Source organism: Lethenteron reissneri, chromosome 66 (genome assembly GCF_015708825.2).
Source record: "Lethenteron reissneri isolate LAM-NWPU_2019-01 chromosome 66, ASM1570882v1, whole genome shotgun sequence".
Classification (NCBI taxonomy): domain Eukaryota; kingdom Metazoa; phylum Chordata; class Hyperoartia; order Petromyzontiformes; family Petromyzontidae; genus Lethenteron; species Lethenteron reissneri.
Window position 1 is genome coordinate 7,330,768 of NC_083844.1, and position 22,066 is coordinate 7,352,833.

The 22,066-nt window shown below is 57.6% G+C and overlaps 1 protein-coding gene across 1 annotated transcript; it reads right to left on the minus strand.

Moving 5' to 3' along the window:
* Positions 1-1,139: 1,139 nt before the first annotated feature.
* Positions 1,140-20,844, minus strand: LOC133359937 (zinc finger protein 835-like). The gene is made up of 5 exons (XM_061578499.1): positions 20,674-20,844; positions 14,519-16,120; positions 8,222-8,354; positions 2,837-3,409; positions 1,140-1,950 (listed from the first exon to the last, which is right to left on the minus strand). Exons 2-5 carry the CDS (start codon positions 16,093-16,095, stop codon positions 1,663-1,665), a joined length of 2,571 nt encoding a protein of 856 aa, XP_061434483.1. The 5' UTR covers positions 16,096-16,120; positions 20,674-20,844; the 3' UTR covers positions 1,140-1,662.
* Between the last annotated feature and the right edge of the window lie 1,222 nt (positions 20,845-22,066).

A 22,066-nucleotide genomic window follows, 5' to 3' on the forward strand; every position in this document is an offset into this window, starting at 1 on the left:
GAGAGAGAGATGGACGACTCAGAGAGAGAGAGAGGACGACTCAAGAGGTGCCAGGAGGAGGAACCACAGGCGAGCGGTGAGGCAGCTACAAATCCTCCCACGCACGCGAGAGGTGACGGAGGAGTGGGGGGGAGAAACGCTCAATCCCACACAGATGTAACAGACGGGGAAAACCACTTTGCCGTTCCACCTTCTCCAGTCGAGCCGGTGGGTACGGCGCTCCTCTTCCTCGACGACCACGGGAATGGTGGGGGTTGGGTTGGGGGGGGGGAGTTTCGCACGCCGGCCCCCAGGTTCTGGAACGCTATCACCAATAAACTGCAGCTTGGATCACTACCTGTGAGATCTTCACACAAAACTGCTCTGGAGGATTTACACCATTGGAACCTCATTTGGCAGTAAAAAATATGATCATTGGTTTTTTACCCTTCTATCTGGCAACAAAACTGACACCTTTTTTTTTTACGAGGAGTCATGTTTGCATTGACCAAAATACCTGCAGTCATAATGCAAACAAAAAACACACAACTCTGATAATGTATGCACTGTCCTTGAAGTTGATTGGTCCACACCCGAGACAGCTTTCCTTAGAGCCTAGTCTTACATTGGTTGGACCAGATGACTGCAGGTATTGTGGTCAATGCAAACATGACTCCTTGTAAAAAAGGTGTCCGTTTTGTTGCCAGATAGAAGGGTAAAAAAACAATTATCATGTTCTGGAGGAGTTGTACACCCCTAGCTGCCACTGTTATACTGGTAGGAACCTCCTGGTTACACCAGCCCACAGGGGATTACTGTGTCCGTCCGTCGTGCAGGGAGGGGCTGGGTGGGGAGGGAGGGGCTGGGTGGAGAGGGGAGAGTGGGGAGGGGCTGGGTGGGAGGTGTGGGGCTGGGTGGGGAGGGGCTGGTCACCCCGTGGTGCCCTTATAAAACTCAACGTTTAACCTACTCACGCCGGCTTGTGCCCGCCCTCACAGTCGGCCATATTTGCGGAATACACCACGCCCCCGTTGACCCTGCAGGCCATTGACCGAGCAACCCGACGTTCCTACCAGCTCCCTCTGCAGGGATGTGTTTCAGAATGGCCTGAAATCAAATGCATCATTCCGGATGACCGCTGCAAAGTATGAACTTGAGTTTTGATTATAGTGTGCTGATCTTTAAAGGTGTGTTGAAAAATGTTGATACTGCTACTGATACTCCAGCTGTTATGGAGTGACTCATGCAGCCAGCCATGGCTGCAAAGTTTGGTCGTACATGTTATATCGTTTATTGTTAAATTTCAATCACAGTTCCTATGATCACCGTTACATTGTTTTTATAGCTTTATTTTGGTGACTTTGAAAACGTTTTGGTTCAGCCATGTTTGTTTGTTTTAGTCCAGAGTTCGCCCGATAACTTTAATCTTAATTGTCTTGTGGTTGTCATTGTTTGACTTGCATCCCACTGGGATTTTTGCACACGGCGTTGGTGCGCGGCGCTTTTTCTGGAAGACTTTGCAGTTTTTTCCTGGATTTCCCTGTTGCGCGTAGTCACTTGAAGATCATTCTTCTTCGTGTTTTTGTTTCTTGCGGTTGCACCCGAGTCAAGAGCCGCGTGGCCCACAGGGCTACACCTCATACAGGAAATGAAACGCAACGCCGGAGGGGCCGGCACGCCAGCTCAGTCACCGTCCGGGCCGCTTGCCGGAGGCCCCCCCCGCAGGCCCACCACTCTCCGCGGTGCGAGCTCCTTGCCGCACCCCCACGGCCCGTCGTGGGGGGCCACCCTTGACGCCCGCGGAGGAGGGCCCCCCGCGGCCTCCTCCCGGGCGCCGTCCCCGCACGGTGGCGCCGCCGTCACCGCCGCCACCGTCACCGCCGCCGGCTTGTCGCCCGTCACCGCCGTCACCGGCTTGTCGCCCGTCACCGAGTGCCTGGTCAGCTGGTGCCGCTGGAGGCTGCCAAGCACCTGGACAAAGACAAAGGTGCCCCGCCACGCCGTGTAGGGCTAACGCACCGCTTGGGCCTGAGTGCTGTGAGCGAGTCTCGGCGCCTGTGTTGTGGGTGGGTAAGTGGGTGGGTGGGTAAGTGGGCGGGTGAGTGGGTGGGTGGGTGGGTAAGTGACTGGGTGGGTGACTGGGTGGGTGAGTGACTGGGTGGGTGAGTGACTGATCGGGTGGGTGACTGAGCGGGTGGGTGGGCGAGCGGGTGGGTGGGCGAGCGGGTGGGTGAGCGAGCGAACGGGTGCTGGAGCGGGTGGGTGGGTAAGTGGGCAGGTGAGCGAGCGGGTGGATGGCTGGCTGGGTGAGTAAGTGAGTTGTTGGGTGGGTGATTGGATAAGTGGGTGGGTGATTGGGTAAGTGGGAGGGTGAGTGACTGGGTGGGTGGGCGAGCCAGCGAGTGTGTGGATAGCTGAGTAAGTGAGTAGGTAGGTGAGTGAGTGGGTGGGTGAGTGAGTGGGTGGGTGAGTGGATGGCTGGCTGGGTGAGTAAGTGAGTTGGTGGGTGGGTGATTGAGTAAGTGGGTGGGTAAATAACTGGGTGGCGAGTGGGTGACTGGGTGGATGGGTAGGCGGGCGGGCGGGCGAGCGGGTGGGTGGATGGCCAAGTGAGTAAGTTGGTAGGTGCGTGATTGGGTAAGTGGGTGGGTGGGCGAGTGACTGAGCGGGTGGCCCGGGTGAGTAAGTTGGTAGGTGCGTGATTGGGTAAGTGGGTGGGTGATTGGGTAAGTGGGTGGGTGGGCGAGTGACTGAGCGGGGTGGGTAGGTGAGTAAGTAAGTTGGTAGGTGCGTGAGTATCCGGCTTAGCCGAGCGGGTGAGCGGCCCGGCCAGGCGGCTGAGCGAGCGGCTCTTCACCGTGAACGTCTTCCCGCAGGCAGGGCACTCGTGCGGCCTCTCTCCGGCGTGCGCCCGCACGTGACGCCGCAGGTTGCCGTGCTCGGCGAACGCCCGGCCGCACAGGGCGCACGAGTGAGGCCGCTCCTCCGTGTGCGTCCGCTGGTGGTTGAGCAGGTGCTCCTGCTGGGCGAAGGCCCTCTCGCACACGGTGCACACGTACGCGCGCTCGCCCGTGTGGGTGCGCACGTGCCGCCGCAGGGCTCCCAGCTGCGTGAAGGCGCGGCCGCAGTCGGGGCAGGCGTGAGGCCGCTCGCCGGTGTGCGTGCGCCGGTGGGCCTTGAGGCTCGACGAGACGGTGAAGGCGCGGCCGCAGTCGCCGCACGCGTACGGTCGCTCGCCCGAGTGCGAGCGCGCGTGGATGTCCAGGTGGCTGCGGTGGTCCGTGCTGTAGGGGCACTGAGGGCAGCTGTGAGATTTAACCCGCGGCGGCGGCGGCGCTGGCGGCGGCTGCTCCATGACGACCGCCGACGGGTAGGGGGGAGCGTGGCACGGATGGGGATTAGTCCACGCACTCTGCTGCTGTGCCGCCTTCTAGCTGGCCGAGCCGGGGGGGGGGGGGGGTACGGCTCCTTATCGAGTTTCACAATCCCATCCGCGTGCGATCCATCAACCCTTGCCGCTGCCACCTCCCCCCCCCCCCCCCCCCCGCAACGTCTCACTCGGTCCGCATCTCGGTGAAGGTTGTGGCTAAATGAAGGATTTGATGGTTAAATAACGGGGCTGTATTTGCTGCGTGGGTCCAAGAAAGCGCTGTGCCGTCACGTGTCTAAAAAAAAAAATAAAGGGGCGTGTGAGCACGTGGTTACAAGATGGAGGGGCGTGTGAACACGTGTTACAAGATGGAGGGGGGGACACGTTAAGATGGAGGGGGCGTGTGAACACGTGTTACAAGATGGAGGGGGCGTGTGAACACGTGTTACAAGATGGAGGGGCGTGTGAACACGTGGTTACAAGATGGAGGGGCGTGTGAACACGTGGTTTACAAGATGGAGGGGCGTTGTGAAACACGTGTGTTACAAGATGGAGGGGCGTGTGAACACGTGGTTACAAGATGGAGGGACGTGTGAGCACGTGGTTACAAGATGGAGGGGCGTGTGAACACGTGGTTACAAGATGGAGGGACGTGTGAACACGTGGTTACAAGATAGGAGGGGCGTGTGAACACGTGGTTACAAGATGGAGGGGCGTGTGAAGCACGTGGTTACAAGATGGAGGGGCGCGTGAACACGTGTTACAAGATTGGAGGGGCGTGTGACACGTGGTTACAAGATGGAGGGGCGTGTGCAGCACGTGTTACAAGATGGAGGGGGCGTGGTGAACACGTGTTACAAGATGGAGGGGGCGTGTGAACACGTGTTACAAGATGGAGGGGCGTGTGAACACGTGTTACAAGATGGAGGGGCGTGTGAACACGTGGTTACAAGATGGAGGGGGCGTGTGAACACGTGGTTACAAGATGGAGGGGCGTGTGAACACGTGGTACAAGATGGAGGGGGCGTGTGAACACGTGTTACAAGATGGAGGGGCGTGTGACACGTGTTACAAGATGGAGGGGCGTGTGAGTACATGTACAAGATGGAGGGGCGTGTGAACACGTGTTACAAGATGGAGGGGCGTGTGAGCACGTGTTACAAGATGGAGGGCGTGTGAACACGTGTTACAAGATGGAGGGGCGTGTGAACACGTGTTACAAGATGGAGGGGCGTGTGAGCACGTGTTACAAGATGGAGGGGCGTGTGGCACGTGTTACAAGATGGAGGGGCGTGTGAACACGTGGTTACAAGATGGAGGGGGCGTGTGAACACGTGTTACAAGATGGAGGGGCGTGTGAACACGTGTTACAAGATGGAGGGGCGTGTGAACACGTGTTACAAGATGGAGGGGCGTGTGAACACGTGTTACAAGATGGAGGGGCGTGTGAACACGTGGTTACAAGATGGAGGGGCGTGTGAACACGTGTTACAAGATGGAGGGGGCGTGTGAACACGTGTTACAAGATGGAGGGGGCGTGTGAACACGTGTTACAAGATGGAGGGGCGTGTGAGCACGTGGTTACAAGATGGAGGGGGGCGTGTGAACACGTGTTACAAGATGGAGGGGCGTGTGAACACGTGTTACAAGATGGAGGGGCGTGTGAACACGTGGTTACAAGATGGAGGGGCGTGTGAACACGTGTTACAAGATGGAGGGGGCGTGTGAGCACGTGTTACAAGATGGATGGGCGTGTGAACACGTGGTTACAAGATGGATGGGCGTGTGAACACGTGTTACAAGATGGAGGGGCGTGTGAACACGTGTTACAAGATGGAGGGGCGTGTGAACACGTGTTACAAGATGGAGGGGCGTGTGAACACGTGGTTACAAGATGGAGGGGGCGTGTGAACACGTGTTACAAGATGGAGGGACGTGTGAACACGTGGTTACAAGATGGAGGGGCGTGTGAACACGTGTTACAAGATGGAGGGGCGTGTGAACACGTGTTACAAGATGGAGGGACGTGTGAACACGTGGTTACAAGATGGATGGGCGTGTGAACACGTGTTACAAGATGGAGGGGCGTGTGAACACGTGTTACAAGATGGAGGGCGTGTGAACACGTGGTTAAAGATGGAGGGGGCGTGTGAACACGTGTTACAAGATGGAGGGGCGTGTGAACACGTGTTACAAGATGGAGGGGGCGTGTGAACACGTGGTGACAAGATGGAGGGGCGTGTGAGCACGTGGTTACAAGATGGAGGGGCGTGTGAGCACGTGGTTACAAGATGGAGGGGCGTGTGAACACGTGTTACAAGATGGAGGGGCGTGTGAACACGTGTTACAAGATGGAGGGGCGTGTGAACACGTGGTACAAGATGGAGGGGCGTGTGAGCACGTGTTACAAGATGGAGGGGGCGTGTGAACACGTGGTTACAAGATGGTGGGGCGTGTGAGCACGTGTTACAAGATGGAGGGGCGTGTGAACACGTGTTACAAGATGGAGGGGCGTGTGAGCACGTGTTACAAGATGGAGGGGCGTGTGAGCACGTGGTTACAAGATGGAGGGGCGTGTGAACACGTGGTTACAAGATGGAGGGGGCGTGTGAACACGTGTTACAAGATGGAGGGGCGTGTGAGCACGTGTTACAAGATGGAGGGGCGTGTGAACACGTGGTTACAAGATGGAGGGGCGTGTGAACACGTGTTACAAGATGGAGGGGCGTGTGAGCACGTGGTTACAAGATGGAGGGGCGTGTGAACACGTGGTTACAAGATGGAGGGGCGTACCGACACGTGTTGTGAATCTCAGTGCATGGGTGGAGGGGGTGGAGGTCTCACGTCATCGAACTCGGGACCCCCACGGCTTCGGCTGTCGGCTTCTGCAGCAGCAACAGCAGGGAGGGCAGCAGTAGCAAGTGCAGCAGTAGCAAGTGCAGCATCAGCAGTAACAAGTGCAGTAGCAGGAGTAGCAAGTGCAGCAGCAGTAGCAAGTGCAGCAGCAGTAACAAGTGCAGCAGTAGCAAGTGCAGCAGCAGTAGCAGCAGTAGCAAGTGCAGCAGCAGCAGTAGCAAGTGCAGCAACAGTAACAAGTGCAGCAGTAACAAGTGCAGCAGTAGCAGCAGCAGCAGTAGCAGCAGTAGCCGTGGTACTGTTAGGAGGCAGCACGCAGACGCCTACAGCAACAGACTGGGCCCGGTTGCGTGGTGACGTCACCCCTCGCTGAGTAGAAGACGCGTATGACGTCACGGCGCCGGCGTGCGGGTGACGTCAATCCCCTGCTGGGAGAAAAACGCGGTGACGTCACGGCGCCGACGTCTCCCCCCCCCGCGGTGACGTCATCCCTTTGTTGTGAAAAAACGCGTCGACGTCACTTCCTGCTGGAAGAAGCTGCGGCGTGACGTCACCCCGACTGGTTGGCCTGGTATGACGTCACCGCGTCGTGCGTACGAAGACAAAGCTGCCCCGGGTAGCCCCACTTGTTTGGGGCAAGTGCTGCTCGCGAGCTGCAAGCGGCACCCTACGTCACGTCGTCACGTGACGTTGCTGACGCAATGGACCCGCCCCCACAATTCCTGGAATCCTAAATAACTTAAAATAAAAGCAATTTTTTACACGTTTTTATTTAACTCACTCTGTTGTTGTTGTTGTATCTTCAAATCTATTTAAACTCTTATTTTAACCCACTTTCCAATGTGGTATCGACTGTAAACTTGGTATACTTATTTTTACTGATGACAATATTTTATCATTAAAAAAACAAGAGATTTTAAAACATTATTTTTTTAAGTTATGTTTCCGTTTGGGTCTAATTGTCCACGCTCAACTCACGTTGGCTGTAATTGGCCACGGTTCCTCGGGGCCACTTCCTGGGGTCGTGGAGTTCTGCCATTACTAGTACGGTACATTTCATTAAAGCGTGTTTGAAAAAAAGTGTTTTTTTATATTACTTATTTTAGTTTAAATCGGTACCAGGTTGCTCTTTATCAGAAGGCGACCCCTGACTTTATCACAAATGATGGCAAGCTCAACGAAATGGCTTCACGATGTCGGGACATTTCACAGCGACCAATTTCCTCTGATGAGAAACGCGAAGCTTTAAATATACAGCAGCAGGCGTCAGAGTCGAGCTCGAACCCACGACCTCCTGTATACCAGGCGAGGCAGTCAACATCTGGCCATTAAATTTCGATTTAAAGCTTTCGTGACTGCAGGGATTCATCTTCTTGGTTCTTTCGGTAAAGTCACGTAGAAGGGAAATAATAAAATAATAAAAATAAAACATAATAAAATAATTCTCACTGGCCATTGATGATGATGAGAGACGCAAGCTCTAAATATACAGCAGCAGGCGTCAGAGGATCGAACCCACGACCTCCTGTATACCAGGCGAGGCAGTCAACATCTCCTCGCTGAGTCGACCACAGGGAGGGATCCAGGACCCGGTGAAGCTAATCGCCCCGAGCGGGAATCGAACTCGTCGTGTGATGTTGCGCCAACCGCTGCACCACCGAGCGTCGCGATGGACAGACGGTGACCGTGGGGGGTGGAGGGCGTCAGTCCGGCAAGATCCCGCGGGAACTGCGCCCACGACCCTCCTGCGTGACCGGGCGAGGTAGTCAACATCTCCTCGGATACAATCGGCCGCCGATGTTGGCCGTGAGCGGGAATCCAACTCGGGTTCGCGGGTCGCGAACCGCCGCGCCGGCGATCATCGCGATGGAGAGACGGCCGCCGTGGGGCGAAAGGCGTCAATCCGGCAGGGTCGGGATCGAACCCAGGGTCCCTCCTGCTTGACCGGGCGAGGGAGATGACGCGGCCTCCTGGCCACCCAAGGCGCCGAGTCGACCTCAGGCTTCAGATGATCACCCCGAGCGGGAATCCAACTAGGGCTCGTAGTGCCAACTGCCGCGCCGGCGAGCATCGGCGATGGGCAGACGGCGACTGCGAGTCGGAGGGATCAGTCCAGCGGGGTCCCACGGGAACTGATCGCACGACCCTCCTGCACACGAACGGCCGAGCGAGATAACGGCCTCACCGGCAAAACCGCACCTCTTGCAAGACGCAAGCGAGCGAGCGACAAGAGCGACGGAATGGACCTTCAAACGTTCCGTCGACGCTGTTCGCGAATGAGGTGGGGGGCGGGGGGGGGGGGCGGGGGGAGAACGACGAGAAAGAACACGACGGCGGGGAGGCGAGCGTCGACGCGCCGGGTTCGGGGGCACTGCGCGGGGGGGTGGGGGGCCGCCCCCCCCGCCCCCTCCGTTGCTCACAGTCTTTTATTTTGCAGCACAGCGACGACAACGACGACGAGAAACGGGAGAGAGGCCCTCTCTAGACTCACGCAGAGGACGATGGTGGTGGACACACGGGGAAGATGGCGGAGTGGGGGGGGGGTGGTTGGGGGGGGCAAGATGAAATGATGTTGGGTGAAGACGGTGGCTTCGGGGGGGACAGCGGGTAGCGAAAACGTCGCGACGCGTTGATACGAGCACTCTCCTACAGCCGCACCTCGGACGAGGATGTGAAGACCCCGAGACCCGGTGTCGGTGTCACGGAGACCCGGTCTCAAGACTCGGACCCCGAGACCCAGTCTCGGTGAGTCCCACTCAAGACTTGGACCCTGAGACCCAGTCTCGGTGAGTCTCATTCAAGACTTGGATCCTGAGACCCAGTCTCGGTGAGTCTCATTCAAGATTTGGATCCTGAGACCCAGTCTCCGTGAGTCTCATTCAAGACTTGGACCCTGAGACCCAGTCTCGGTGAGTCCCACTCAGGACTTGCACCCTGAGACCCAGTTTCGGTGAGTCTCATTCAAGACTTGCACCCTGAGACCCAGTCTCCGTGAGTCCCACTCAAGACTTGGACCCTGAGACCCAGTCTCGGTGAGTCCCACTCAAGACTTGCACCCTGAGACCCAGTCTCCGTGAGTCCCACTCAAGACTTGCACCCTGAGACCCAGTTTGGGTGAGTATCACTCAAGACTTGCACCCTGAGACCCAGTCTCCGTGAGTCCCACTCAAGATTTGGATCCTGAGACCCAGTCTCGGTGAGTCCCACTCAAGACTTGGATCCTGAGACCCAGTCTCCGTGAGTCCCACTCAAGACTTGGATCCTGAGACCCAGTCTCGGTGAGTCCCACTCAAGACTTGGATCCTGAGACCCAGTCTCCGTGAGTCCCACTCAAGACTTGCACCCTGAGACCCAGTCTTGCTGAGTCTCATTCAAGACTTTGATCCTGAGACGCAGTCTCCGTGAGTCCCACTCAAGACTTGCACCCTGAGACCCAGTCTCGGTGAGTCCCACTCAAGACTTGCACCCTGAGACCCAGTCTCCGTGAGTCCCACTCAAGACTTGGATCCTGAGACCCAGTCTCCGTGAGTCTCATTCAAGACTTGCACCCTGAGACCCAGTCTCCCTGAGTCCCACTCAAGACTTGCATCCTGAGACCCAGTCTCCGTGAGTCTCATTCAAGACTTGCATCCTGAGACGCAGTCTCCGTGAGTCCCACTCAAGACTTGCACCCTGAGACCCAGTCTCCGTGAGTCTCACTCAAGACTTGGATCCTGAGACCCAGTCTCCGTGAGTCCCACTCAAGACTTGGACCCTGAGACCCAGTCTCGGTGAGTCTCACTCAAGACTTGCATCCTGAGACCCAGTCTCCGTGAGTCTCATTCAAGACTTGCATCCTGAGACGCAGTCTCCGTGAGTCCCACTCAAGACTTGCATCCTGAGACGCAGTCTCCGTGAGTCCCACTCAAGACTTGCACCCTGAGACCCAGTCTCCGTGAGTCTCACTCAAGAGTTGCACCCTGAGACCCAGTCTCCGTGAGTCTCATTCAAGACTTGGACCCTGAGACCCAGTCTCCGTGAGTCCCACTCAAGACTTGGACCCTGAGACCCAGTCTCGGTGAGTCTCATTCAAAACTTGGATCCTGAGACCCAGTCTCGGTGAGTCTCATTCAAGACTTGGATCCTGAGACCCAGTCTCCGTGAGTCTGACTCAAGATTCGGATCCTGAGACCCAGTTTCGGTGAGTCTCATTCAAGACTTGGACCCTGAGACCCAGTCTCGGTGAGTCCCACTCAAGACTTGCACCCTGAGACCCAGTCTCCGTGAGTCTCATTCAAGACTTGGATCCTGAGACCCAGTCTCGGTGAGTCACATTCAAGACTTGGACCCTGAGACCCAGTCTCCGTGAGTCCCACTCAAGACTTGCACCCTGAGACCCAGTTTCGGGTGAGTCTCATTCAAGACTTTGAAGCTTAAAAAAAAACTAAAATGTTAAGTCTCTCTTTGCTCTAATAACATGATCACGAATGAATTTCAGTGGACTTGGCTTTCCCGATTTAAATTCAGATCTTCTTAATACCTGAAAGGGGCACGAGACAATTACATCAACGTCTACAGTGTTAGGAATAGTTAAAACAAAACTTCACTTATGTACAAAAAGACAAAGATTCCGATCGTCCCAATCCCCCCCCCCCCCCCCCCCCCGTATAGCCTGAACAAGGCTGCCGGGGCAAGTGCTCTTACCGAGCACCTATGAAGGCCGGCACGGCACACGAAGGCGATGGGTGGCCAGAACCACGCCCAGCCGCGCCGGGTTACCCATTTGAGGCCGAGTAGACCCGGGGGAGGCTCAGGGCCGGTCCGGACTAGGCTCGTCGGGGTTCGTAGCGCGGTGCTCCCCCACTTAGTTACAGTACAAAGACAAAGATCCCCCCCCCCACCCCCTGTTTAGCCTCTGAGACTGTTTGGGGCAAGTGCTGTTAGCGAGCACAAAAAAGACAAAACATCCGCCCCGCGTAGCCTGTAACAGACTTTTTGGGGGCAAGTGCTGTTAGCGAGTAGCACCTATGAAGGCCGGCACCACGGCCGGCGATCTTTACACACCGCACCAGGTGCTGATTTTGAGGCAGAGTCGACCTCGGGGAGGCCTAGGGCCGGTTCAGATCGTCACTGGTGGTGTTTGGTCGTGAGGGAGGGGAGGAAGGGAGGGGAGGGAAGGGAGGGAAGGGAGGGGAGGGAGCAGCAACAGAGCGGCAGATTCCACCCGCTTTTATCCGCGCTTTAACCGGATGTTTCACCACGCAATGCCCACCCCCCCACGTAACAGTCGCCCCGAAGATAGCGGATAATCGCCGGTCGATTCCACGAAACCCTTTAACGGATATTAGGATCCACCAACAGCGCTCACCGGATCTCAACGCGGATTAAGGGAGAGGTGTTTTACTGCTCGCCATCGTGGTTGGGAGATGTTAATTACATCGCCTGGTACGCAGGAGGCCGTGGGTTCGATCACGACCCCTGACGATGCCTGCTGCTGTATATTTGTAGCTGTTAGTGTCTCTGTCTCTATCACCATGGTGGCTAGGATACGTTAACCACCTCGCCTGGCATACAGGAGGCCGTGGGTTCGATTCCAACCCCTGACGATGACTGCTGTAGATCTGGAGTTTGCGTTTTTTTAATCCTTTATATTAAGTTCGCTTGCTTGCTTAGGACCGTGCAAATCTTTCGGTTGATTTTTAACCCACTTCCCGTGATCCAATCGAGCTGACATTTTCCACACAGACTCGTTGTGCGTGACAATTCATGTTCGTGAAAATTTTTTCCAAAATTTTACACTTTTTAGGACAAAAATATTATATTTAATTACCAATTGCTTAATGCTGCAATGCAATCATCTGACCCATAGGTGGCAGCCATCTCAAGCCAGAGGACAAGAGGACTCTAGCCGCCACGCATATAAAGGATTTATAGTGAAAAACTTTGTTTTTACGGGTTATACTTGTTCTTTCTTTCTCCAGGTCCTCCGTTTTTCCCCCTTCGCGTTTACAACTCAACATCACCGCTGCTAAAAATGCCCACGCGACGATGGTATCGGCCCCCTGCGCTCAGCTGCTATCGTTTGTGTCAGCCAGGGTCGCTTCTGAAAAAGGACCTGCACAGCTCAGCAGTGGGGGGGTGGGGGGCCTTACCCGCTAAATAAACAATAAATAGTTGTAGTTTTAGTTTAGTTCTTTTCGCCCCGCTAGCTTTTGAGGGGTGAGGGGGGGGGGGCAGGACGGGTTAGCTGGAGGAGTCGTGGGGGGGGGGGGGGGGGGGCAAGGGGCGTGCCGCCCCCTCCGACGCCCCCTTTTCCCCCTAAACATTCTCGCAACGGCCTCAAGAAGACAGGCGGTGGGCCAAGGCCTTCGCTCGTACGCGCGGCGCGGGAAGGGGAGGGGGCCGCCGACGGCTCAAGCGATTCCTCCGCCGGCCTTCAAAACGCCCATCGTCTTGCGCCCCCTTCGCTCCGCGGTTGAAACTACGGTCGTCGCCGATCGGCGTCGCGTAGGCCCGGACCGGGGCCCGTGGCCTCTCCGCGAGTTGAAGAATTTTGTTACGACCGAGCCGCCCGTCGCACGCCCGCTCTCCCCGCACTCCCCGCCCGCCCCTCAGCCAACTCGCCCGAATCACCCAACCAAGACGGCTCGGAGCAAAAACGAACGCGCGACTAGTGAGACGTCGATTGTTTTTAACCAATTGTTTTACCACCCCCGACTTTGCGAGCTTTGCATCCTCACGCGAGAGCCATCGTGAACAATCACGCTTGAGTGAATCTGCCCATGCAATAAAATACTCTCGTGTACGAGAAAAATCTTTGCGGCTTGTCAAACCACCCAACACAGCTTCTTCACGCGGTGCCTGCAAGATTAACCGTGGGGTTGAGCCCGACGGCCCAGACACCTCCTCCGCACGTTACGTGCACAGGTTGTGGGGGAGTGGTGGTGGTAGCGGTTTGCGCTGCACTGCGCTACGAACCCGGCGACCCGGGTTTGATTCCCGCTCGACAGCCAACACCCGGTGACGATTATCTGAACCGGTCCTGGGCCTCCCCCGAGTCGACCGAGTGTCAAATGAGTACCCGGTGTGGTGTGTAGTAAACATCGCCATGAGTACCCGGTGCTGGCAACCCACCCCCTCGTGTGCCACAGGGCCAGACTTCATAGGTGCTGCTACTCGCCAACAGCACTTGCCCCAGCAGTCTGTCAAGGCTATACGGGGGTATCTTTGCCTTTGTGTGTGCGTACGCCATTACCAAGCCATTCTGCACGGCTCTCCGTTTAGACAGCAGCTAACCGAGTCACGGATTATTTTGGTCCGCGTGTCACTGTCACTGAACGTCCAATCACGAAGATTTACTGGAACGACTCCCCAATTGTCCTCCGGTTCTCTCAGGAACAACACGGTCAACTTCGCGGCGATATGAGGCTGCGGATCGGGGTTCAGAGGGAAAAGACCCCCGGACCATTATAAAAGTTGAGTCTCCCAACGTGAAACCCAAAATCCAACAACTCCCCCCCCCGCCCCCAACTCCCCCATTCAACTGCCAACATCCGAACCGAGCCAGCATGGGGCCAGCATGGTAGGGGTGGTTTTTTCCACTGGAAACATCCGAACGGAGCCAGAACGGTACGGGTGTTTTTTTCCACTGGAATTATCGGAACCGAGCCAGCGCGGTTCCAGCACGGTACGGGTGTTTTCTTTCCACTGGAAACATCCGAACAGAGCCAGCGCGGTTCCAGCACGGTACGGGTGTTTTCTTTCCACTGGAAACATCCGAACCGAGCCAGCGCGGGGCCAACACGGTTCGGGTGGTTTTTGCCCACTGGCTGTTTGCCGGAAACTAAAGCATGATTTTCTGCTGCCGCTGGCATAGCAAGAAGTCGTCCGAATCTGGCTCGGGGGGGCTGAGCAGGGCCGGTGAAGGGGGGGGCGGAGAACGAAGCGTTCACCACGCACGTCACCGCTCGTTTGTTGCGAGCCGCGCGAGTGCGGGAGAGAAGCACAACCCCGGCGCCTACAGATCGGTGCCACAAAAACAAAACCCCCCCCACGTACAAAGTCTTCCGGCACCGTGGGTCTTAAATAAAAAAAGAGACTGGGTGGGAGGGGGGGAGAGGCGCTCTCCGATCGCGAAAAACAAACAAAACCGACCCGAACCCGTCGTCGTAGCAGACGTCGTCGGGAAACACTGATCCTGCTAAAAAACGAAGCGGTGAAGCCGCGCGTGTTCTCTCGGCTCTCTCCTCCCGCTCGCGTCCAGAACCGCCGCGGGGGGGCGGGGCGTCGAAGGGGGGGCGGCGGTGGGCGGCGGGGGCCGGGGCGGCGATTCACGGGTCGACGCCGGGGCCTTCCCGCGTACCGTCCGGTTCGAGTTCGGGGCCGCGCTGCCCCGCGCCGAGCTCGGCCTTGAGCTTGGCCTTGCGCTTGGCCCCGCGCCTGCCGCCCACTCCCGCGGCCGCCGCGGGTTCAGCGACGGCGGCGGCGATGACGGCGGCGGCGGCGGCCGCCCGCGGCTTGATGCGTAGTTTGATGTTGAGTTTGATGTTGGGCTTGGCGCCCGGCTCCGCGGCCGTCTCCTCTGCGGGCTCCACCTTGGGCACGACGATGGCGGCGACACTGTCGCCGCCATCGTCGTCGTCGTCGTCATCGTCGTCATCGTCGTCGTCGTCGAGCTCGATGCTCCGCCGTCGGCGTCCCGCGTACGCTCCGTCGTCGCTCCCCCCGTCGCTCAACTCCCCGTCGCTCAACTCCCCGTCGCTCCTCTCCTCGTCGCCGCTCCTCTCCTCCTCGTCGCCGCTGCCATCCTCGTCGCTCCTCTCCTCGCCGGCCCCTCCCTCGTCGTCGTCGTCATTGTCGGAGGCAGCTTCGGACTTGAGCTCGGTGCCGGCGGGCGTCCGCGCCCGAGGCGCCTCCGCGTCCTTCGCCTTCTGCTGCGACCGTCGCCGCTTCCTCTGCTGCTGCTGCTGCCGCCGCTGCTGCTCCTGCAGCTGCAGCTGCTGCCGCCGCTGCTGCTCCTGCAGCTGCTGCTGCTGCTGCTGCTCCAGCAGCTGCTGCTGCTGCTTGACGTGCGTCCTCTCGTGCTGGCGCAGGTTGGACGAGTTGGTGAACGCCTTGCCGCACACGAGGCACTTGTAGGGCTTCTCGCCCGTGTGCGTCCGCTGGTGGCTCTGCAGCGTGCCCAGCTGCGTGAAGTCCCGGCCGCACGCCGCGCACACGTACAGCTTCTCTCCCGTGTGCGTGCGCACGTGGCGCTGCAGGTCGCCCGACTGAGCGAACGCCTTTCCGCAGGCGGCGCACTTGTGCGGCCGTTCTCCCGTGTGCGTCGTCTGGTGCCGCTGGAGGCTGCCGAGAACGGTGAAAGCCTTGCCGCACGTCGGGCAGCGGTGCGGCTTCTCGCCCGAGTGCGCCTTGATGTGCCGCTGTAGGTTGCCGTAGATGGTGAACGCCTTCTCGCACTGCGGGCACTTGTACGGCTTCTCGTCCGTGTGCGTGCGGTGGTGCGTCAGCAGGTGCTCCATCTGCGAGAAGCGCTTGTCGCACACGGTGCACGCGTACGGGCGCTCGCCGGTGTGCGTCCGCCGGTGCTTCTGCAGGTCGCCGAGTTGCGTGAAGGCTTTGCCGCACTCGCCGCACGGGTGCGGCCGCTCGCCCGTGTGCGTGCGCATGTGGATGTCCAGGTGGCCCTTGCGCCGGGTGCTGTAGGCGCAGTGGTCGCAACGGTGCATCTTGTGCGGAGGCGGCGGCGGAGGAAGAGGAGGAAGAAGGTGCGGCAAGGGTTCACCGTCGGGGGCGCAAGCGGCCGGGGGGAGGGAGGACAGCGGGGGGAGTAGGGGGAGGGGCCCCGCTAGCGGGAGGGTGGGGGCAGCGGGGGGGAGGGCGGGGGGCGCCATCGCCATCTCTTGCTCCATGAGTCCTGCTCCCGGCAGACGCGCGCTGTGCAACACGCGCGCAGCAATCGGTCAAGACCCGTGTCTCGGTAAACTAGAAACTAAACAGTTTAACAGTTGGCGACCAGTATCGTCCGTAACGCAGGTTTGTTTTGGGTTAGATTGCGCACATATACGTGTCGTTAAACCCGCCACCACCCGACAATACGCCGCTGCACTAATTGTATATTTGAAGCTTTCGTGACTGCAAGGATTCATACTCTTAGGTTTGTTCGGTAAAGTCACTGTACTAGTATACTACACTATACACTACACTATACACTAGTGCTTTACTAGTAACAAATTGGCACGTTCTGTTTACGTGACACAAACCCTCTTACCGATTGTCTGCGTCGGGTGGTGGCAGGTTTAACGACACAATAACATTTATATATTTACGCGATCTAACCCTAACAACCTGTGTTACGGATGGCACGCTCCATTTACGTGACACAAACCCTCTTACCGATTGTCTGCGTCGGGCGGTGGTGGGTTTAACGACACAACATTTATATATTGACGCGATCTAACTCCAAATAAAAACCACCTGTATTGTGGATAAATCTAAACAGTTTTTTTTATTTTGCACGCGTACGTACGCACGTTTGTAGAGCTTCTTTCGCACCGGACGTGGCCAACCGATGATGCGCAGGGAAAGGACAAACTGAATGCCAAAAAAGCTGTCCATTCTACCGGGTAAGGCCCACTGAGCTGTATAGCGCTGTCTTCTTGACCTGAGACCGTTGCAAGAATGTTTAGGGGTAAAAGGGGGCGTCGGAGGGAGCGACACGCCCCTTGCCCCCCCCCCCCCCGACTCCTCCAGCTAACCCGCCCTGCCCCCCCCCCTCACCCCTCAAAAGCTAGCGGGGCGAAAAGAACTAAACTAATAGACCCTGGCTATCGCAAATGATAGCTCAACAAAGTTGCTTATCGCGCGGAAATGTATAGCAGCAGCAGCTGCGGTGGTGATGTCAACTACCTCGCCTGGTATACGGGAGGTCGTGGGTTCGATCTGGACCCACGCCTGCTGCCGTACATTTGGAGTTTGCGTGTCTCTCTCTCCGTGGTCGCGTGGATTTTTCTCCGGGTCCTCCGGTATTTCCCTCCAAATTTAGGATCAACATCACCCGTTTCGAGTATTTGGCCGCTATAAATGTTCACGTGATGATGAGCCACTTCGTTGGGCTATCACTTGTGGCCAGGTCGCATCTGAAAAACGAGCTACATAGGACAGTGTGTTTTACCTGGTAAGATCACAAAAAATAAGTTTTTAGGAATGATTTAACTAATTATGCTGCTACTGGTAATGTGCATGACTGATGATGATGTTGATGTTAATAGTGCTGATTTGAATGACTCGTGAAACCAATAATACCGATGACGATGTTGCTGCCGATGCTACTGAAAATTGCGTTACCGACGATGCCAATGCCACTGAAGCTCTCCTCTCTTTGGTTCTTTCGGTAAAGTCACGTAGGTCGAAATAAAACAAAATAAATCACGTTTTGAACGCAACACAAGCGCTCAAGGCGGCAGACATCGTGCTGCTCGCAGCAGACATCGCGGCTATCGCGATTGTCACCTGAAGATGATGACGCTTGTCAGAGGTCGCAACCGGGTACCCGATACCCGTACCCTACCCGATACCCGTACCTGGCCGGGTACGGGTACCCGTTTGCGACCCTGGTGCGGCCGGGTACGGGTAGGGGTAGGCCGTGAGTCACTGGTGAGTAACTGTTTGTCACTCATTTCGGGTAGGGTACGGGTAGGGAACGGGTACCCATTTGCGACCCTGGTGCGGCCGGGTACGGGTACGATTCCAAGAACACAGGATGAGATGTTACTATCCTTTGTGCAAGCACTTCCAAGAGTTCATGAACAGTGAGCCTGGTGAAATTTGGGGAGCGCATCGTCAGTAGTGAACCTTTGGTTCCTAGGGTGTTTCGGCCTTTCATACTATACACCCTCCCCAAAGGCGGCCAGCGACAGGGTGATCAATCCTACGCTTGCGTCCCATTCCCAATTAGTCATGGGCGTTGCCTTGTTGTTGATAGCCAACATCAACAACAAGGCAGGTACGGGTAGGGAACGGGTACCCATTTGCGACCCTGGTGCGGCCGGGTACGGGTAAGGAATCAAAACCCGTTTGCGACCTCTGGCGCTTGTGTTGCGTTCGAAACGTCGCGATTTATTTTTTTAATTTTTACCTACGTGACTTTACCTAAAGAACCGCAGAGTATGGATTCCTGCAATCACGAAGAATAAAAATCAACCTACTCAAGCTATTATACCAGAGGTCGCAAACGGGTTTCGATTCCTTACCCGTACCCGGCCGCACCAGGGTCGCAAACGGGTACCCTACCCGTACCCGGCCGGGAACGGGTATCGGGTACCTGATTGCGACCTCTGGGATGAAGCCATGTTGCAGGCGCGGGTGGGTTGATTCTAGGAACTTGAATTGTGAGAAGAGACAAGACGTTGGGAAATGAGTGACAAACGGTGACTCACCAGTGACTCACGGCCTACCCGTACACGTACCCGGCCGCACCAGGGTCGCAAGCGGGTACCCGTACCCGGCCGGGTACGGGTAGCCTGATGCTAGTGATGATGCTGATGCTACTGACAAGGCTGATGCTCCTGATGAAGCTGTTGCTGCTGATGTTGATTCTACTGACAATGCTTATTCTTGTCGCTGATAATGTGGCTGATTATATCAACAATGCTAATGCCACTGATGCTACCGGCGAAGTGGGTACTCAACAATGCCGACGATGCTTCTGATCGTGATATATCTGCTGATGGTGATGTTACTGCTGATGATGTTGTTGATTTTACTAACAATGCTGATGCCACTGATGCTACCGGTGAAGTTGCTGCTGCTGATGACGCTGCTGCTACTCATAGCGATGATATTTCTGGTGCTGATGATGTTGTTGATTTTACTGACAATGCTGATGCCACTTATGCCGCTGATGATTTCGCTGCTGCTACTCACAGTGATATTTCTGCTGATGATGTTGATGTTGCTGATTATACTGACAATGCTGATGCCACTTATGCCGCTGATGATTTCGCTGCTGCTACTCACAGTGATATTTCTGCTGATGATGTTGATGTTGCTGATTATACTGACAATGCTGATGCCACTTATGCTGCTGATGATTTCGCTGCTGCTACTGACAGTGATATTTCTGCTGATGATGTTGATGTTGCTGATTATACTGGCAATGCTGATGCTACTGGTGAAATTTCGACTCAACAATGCTGCAGATAGTGATACTTCTGCTGATGCTGATACTGTTGATGATGACGCTGCTGCTACTCATAGGGATACGTCTGCTACTGCTGATGTTGCTGATTATAGTAACAATGCTGCTGAGTGATATTTCTGCTGCTGATGATGCTGCTGCTAATGGTGAAGATGCTGTTGATGATGACACTGCTACTCAAGTGATGTCTGCTGCTGCTGATGTTGCTGATTATACTAACAATGCTGCTGATAGTGATATTTCTGATGTTATTGCTGATGCTAATGGTGAAGATGCTGTTGCTGATGACACTGCTACTCAAGTGATGTCTGCTGCTGCTGATGATGTTGCTGATTATACTAACAATGCTGATGCCACTACTTGTCAAATTGCTACTCAACAATGCCGATGCTGCTACGGCTGATAGTGATGAGATTTCTACTGAATATCCTGCTGATGATGATGTTGCTGCTGCTGCTGATTACACCAACAATGCTGCTGCCGATGATGCTGCTGATGCTGATCCTGCTGATGATGCTGATCCTGATGATGCTGATCCTGCTGCTGATGATGCTGATCCTGCTGCTGATGATGCTGCTGCTGATGATGCTGATCCTGCTGATGATGCTGCTGCTGATGATGCTGATCCTGCTGCTGATGCTGCTGCTGATGATGCTGCTGCTGATCCTGCTGATGATGCTGCTGCTGATGATGCTGATCCTGCTGCTGATGATGCTGATCCTGCTGCTGCTGATCCTGCTGCTGCTGATCCTGCTGCTGATGCTGATCCTGCTGCTGATGATGCTGATCCTGCTGCTGCTGATCCTGCTGCTGATGCTGATCCTGCTGCTGCTGATGATCCTGCTGCTGCTGATGCTGCTGATCCTGCTGCTGATGCTGCTGATGATCCTGCTGCTGCTGCTGATCCTGCTGCTGATGATCCTGCTGCTGATGAGCGTTCAGTGAAGAGGTGACGGAGGAGGAGGGAGGGGCACTGGGGGGGTGGGAGATGAAGACGCGCGGTGACGTCACCACGCGCGCGCGCGGCGACCTCTGACCCCGGCGGCGTCTCGCGCCCTCCTCGCCTGACGAGGCCGCAGGCTTCGCCTCGCTCGCTCGCCCCCCCCCCCCCAGGGGCTGAGGCGACGTTTGTGAGGAGATGAGATGAGAGAGAGAAGAAGAGAGAGGGGGGGGGAGGGGGGCGAATACCCCCCAATAATAATGAGGGGATTAACAGAGTTGTGGTTTGCCGACGGAAAGGAGATTTAATCCACCACCGCCACCACCACGTACGCCATCCACGGCCACGTACCTTTGCCTCTCCTCTCCTCCCCACCCCGCGCGGAGCCTCGACAAAGGCGGCTTAGAGGCACCGCGTAGCCAGCCAGCCAACCCCCCCTCACATGCGGGGGACAGGCAGCGGCGGCACCCCGCCTGGAGCGCCACGGCCGCCTACTCGCGACAATTCGGGCGGTCGTGAGGGTGGTGGGTGGGGGTGGGGGTCCTAGCGGTGACGTAGGGGGTCAGGGGGGCGTGGCCATCCATTGACTCCGCCCACTTATTGCCGTTGGTCCCCGCCCACTGCCCCCACCCACCCGATTACACCCCCCCCCCGCTGACCCCCCCCCCCCGCTACTACACCCACCCCCCCACTGACCCCCCCTCCCCCGCTACTACACCCCCCCCCGCTGACCCCCCCTCCCCCGCTACTACACCCCCCCCCCCCGCTGACCCCCCCTCCCCCGCTACTACACCCCCCCCCCGCTGACCCCCCCTCCCCCGCTACTACACCCCCCCCCCCGCTGACCCCCCCTCCCCCGCTACTACACCCCCCCCCGCTGACCCCCCCTCCCCCGCTACTACACCCCCCCCCCGCTGACCCCCCCTCCCCCGCTACTACACCCCCCCCCCCCGCTGACCCCCCCCTCCCCCGCTACTACACCCCCCCCCCCGCTGACCCCCCCCTCCCCCGCTACTACACCCCCCCCCCCGCTGACCCCCCCCTCCCCCGCTACTACAACCCCCCCCCCGCTGACCCCCCCTCCCCCGCTACTACACCCCCCCCCCCCCCGCTGACCCCCCCCTCCCCCGCTACTACACCCCCCCCCCGCTACTACAACCCCCCCCCCGCTACTACACCCCCCCCCCCCCCCGCCGCCCCCACACCCCCCACTACCCGACTTACCCCCCCCCGCTACTACACCCCCCCACCGCCCCCGCCCCCACCCCCCGCTACCCCCCCAACGCCCCCACCCCCCCATCCGCTGCCCCCGCCCCCCACACCCCCCAACACCCGACTTACCCCCCCCCCCCGCTACTACACCCCCCCCACCGCCCCCCACCACCGCCCCCACCCCCCGCTACCCCCCCCGCCGCCCCCACCCCCCCATCCGCTGCCCCCGCCCCCCACCGCCCCCACCCCCCGCTACCCCCCCCACCGCTACTACACCCCCCCCACCGCCCCCACCCCCCGTTACCCCCCCCCACCGCCCCCACCCCCCATCCGCTGCCCCCCCCCGCCGCTACCATTCCCCTCCCAATCGCCCCCACCCACCGCGCGCGAGCGTTGGTGACGTCACCAACGGTCGCCCGTCTCGCGCCGGAGGGCGGGGTGTGTTGAGGGGAGCAGAGGAAGTGACGTCGGCTTACAGGAAGTAAATCTTTGGACGGCTCACCCCGAAACGAATCAAAACAACCACAATGCA

What these genes read in the sequence shown, in the direction of transcription:
- LOC133359937 (XM_061578499.1), bottom strand. Translation starts at nt 16,095, where the DNA reads ATGGAGCAAGAGATGGCGATGGCGCCCCCCGCCCTCCCCCCCGCTGCC. An exon ending in TAGTTGGATTCCCGCTCGGG is followed by an intron (nt 3,410 to 8,221) that starts GTGATCATCTGA and finishes TCGGCCAGCTAG; the next exon opens with AAGGCGGCACAGCAGCAGAG. An exon ending in CCTGCGGGAAGACGTTCACG is followed by an intron (nt 1,951 to 2,836) that starts GTGAAGAGCCGC and finishes GTCTTTGTCCAG; the next exon opens with GTGCTTGGCAGCCTCCAGCG.